Below are 2223 nucleotides of genomic sequence, written 5' to 3' on the forward strand. Positions count from 1 at the left end.
GTGCAGGATCACTTCACTGTCCACGTCCTCCACCAGGATCCAGAAAGCTTCGGATGAACCATGAACCTGAGCAGAGGCAGCTGTTACCTACACAGCAGAGTCTTGTTTCCCCCCTTCCAGACCTCCAGGAGCTGGACACCAGCCCTCCCACAATGAACTCCCGAATCTGGCTAAGCCCAGGCAGAGAAACATGGACAGGACAGCTTCAGTTGGCTCCATCCCTACATCCAAGCCCTTCACAGATGGAGAAGGTTGGTACAGGGGATACACCGTTTCCTCACATGAAGTGAAGCAACCCCTCAAGACCAAGGCACTGAGAGGGCCAGGGGTGGCCCCACAAGTGCCCTCCTTCCCAGCACGGCCTCACCTTTTCATCCCACTGGAAGTCAGGAGCTATGGTGAGCTCCACTTTCAGCGTGGAGCGGGTAATGGGCTGCAAGTGGACCGAGAGCTCCAGCTTTGGGAACAGATGAACGTACTTGTGGATGGTTTTGCCCATCTTGGGCATTCGGATCAGTTCCCCTGTGAAGAGGAAGGTGCTGCCATCAGGATACATGGACAACAGGGCAACCAACCTCCCAAACCAGCAATCTCTCCCTGCCATGTCTCTGTACCTATTTCGTTATGGTTCAGGTCATAGAGCCGCTCGAAGGGGAAATTCTTCTTCTCAATTTTCTTCACCACTTCCTCAGGCAGCTTCTTGAACTGTCGCAGAGGACACATGGACTGCCACCTGCACGGGCACCACGGCGAGACAGGCCAAGAGCCAGAGGTGAAGCCTTCAGAGCAGCTTCCCCACGCTGCCAACCCAGCCCTCGGCCACACGCAGCAGCTCCTTCGCACCCCACCAGCCACAAGCACTCTCCTTTCCCACACCAGGCCCCGCTGAGGGACCTCCTCCAGCTTTCACCCACAAACCACCTCTGAGATGTCACTCACATGCGTTTGTCGATCATCTTGCAGAGGTTGAGGGTCTTGTCGGTGAGCTGGGCCCAGCCACGGTTCAGGACGATCTCGAAGATGGCCCTCATGAGCCTCCCAGCAGACTGGGGACAGAACAGCAGTCAGGGCTGTGCCCAGCCACGCGGCTGCTCCTTCCCCTCTGCCTATTTGCCACCCAACTAATGGTAATAGAGCAGTTTGGGTTGGAAGGAACCAGCACCTTCCATGAGAGCACCCTCACAGGGAAGAGCTTCTGCCTCAGAGCTCATCTCAATCTCCCCTCTGGCAGGTTCAAGCCATTCCCCTTGGCCTGTCCCTGCAGGTCCTTGTCCAAAGTCTTTCCCCATCATTCTTGTAAGTCTCCTTTATGAACTGAATCATACTTAAAGGTCCTTCATCCCAAACTCCCACAGAAGGAGCAACTACATGATTCCCAGCCTGGGGAACTTGGCCTTGGGGGAGATTTGTAAGGCTACAGTGTAGTCCTCTAGAGCTGAGTTATTTGGATTACAAACTGGAGACTCCAGTGAAGATGTAATTTCCACCCTGGTAGGGGTGAGACCTCACCACTCACAGCTCTGGTTACTCCCAAAGCCATTTATGGCCACAGACATCTCTGAGGTGTAACTAGTTGTCTGAGGCAGGGTTGGGCTGCACACACCTAAATGGAAAGAGGCCCCAGCACGTTTCCTCACTCACCTGGGTTACATACACCATGTCTGCCATGAGGGCAAACCCTTCCAGCTTCAGCTGGGAGATGAAGGCCTGGAGGAGCACGTTGATCTGGGGAAGGAGATGAGAGGTTCTCAGTGCCCACTGCACCAGTGCCTGATCCTGGGGGGCTTTGATGCATGGTGGGACTGAAGTGATCAACAGGGACCAATGGTCCCACACTGCAGGACGACGCACTCAACCAGAGACATGAAGCATCTCTGAGAAGTCCCCCTGAGGTGGAGGCAGGACTCACCTTGGCACTGGGCTCCTCTATGCTCTCCTTCACTGGGATGGGAACTCGCTCCAGCAGCTTCTGAAGCTCAAGCTTCTCCTCCTGCAAGGAACCAAGGTGGGAGGGATGAGAATGGTCCCTCACAGGGCACGCTCTGCACCTTCCCCTGCAGCAGCAGGGTGCCTGGCTCCATACCTCCCTCACGGTGATGTTCCTGAACTCGGAGGACAGGGAGAAGACCCGAAAGAGCTCGATTTCACTGAGGGTGGGTTTCAGCAGCTGGTTGTAGGTTTGCATCGTCTCGTTGGTGATGTAGTAGTGGCTGGCGATGCGGC

General features: G+C 55.5%; 1 protein-coding gene across 1 annotated transcript in view; it reads right to left on the bottom strand.

The window, feature by feature from the left end:
- Positions 1-3: 3 nt before the first annotated feature.
- Positions 4-2223, bottom strand: part of LOC104404052 (U5 small nuclear ribonucleoprotein 200 kDa helicase) — a gene marked incomplete at both ends in the record, with an annotated part of 9949 nt that continues 7729 nt past the window's right edge. The window contains 7 exons of the mRNA XM_010012394.1: positions 4-66; positions 368-522; positions 615-733; positions 940-1046; positions 1642-1725; positions 1910-1990; positions 2084-2223. The exon at positions 2084-2223 is cut by the window's right edge and continues 2 nt beyond it. Coding sequence (XP_010010696.1) covers positions 4-66; positions 368-522; positions 615-733; positions 940-1046; positions 1642-1725; positions 1910-1990; positions 2084-2223 — 749 coding nt within the window. The remainder of the gene's footprint in view (positions 67-367; positions 523-614; positions 734-939; positions 1047-1641; positions 1726-1909; positions 1991-2083) is intronic.

This window comes from Nestor notabilis, unplaced genomic scaffold (genome assembly GCF_000696875.1).
Source record: "Nestor notabilis isolate BGI_N333 unplaced genomic scaffold, ASM69687v1 scaffold28153, whole genome shotgun sequence".
Classification (NCBI taxonomy): domain Eukaryota; kingdom Metazoa; phylum Chordata; class Aves; order Psittaciformes; family Psittacidae; genus Nestor; species Nestor notabilis.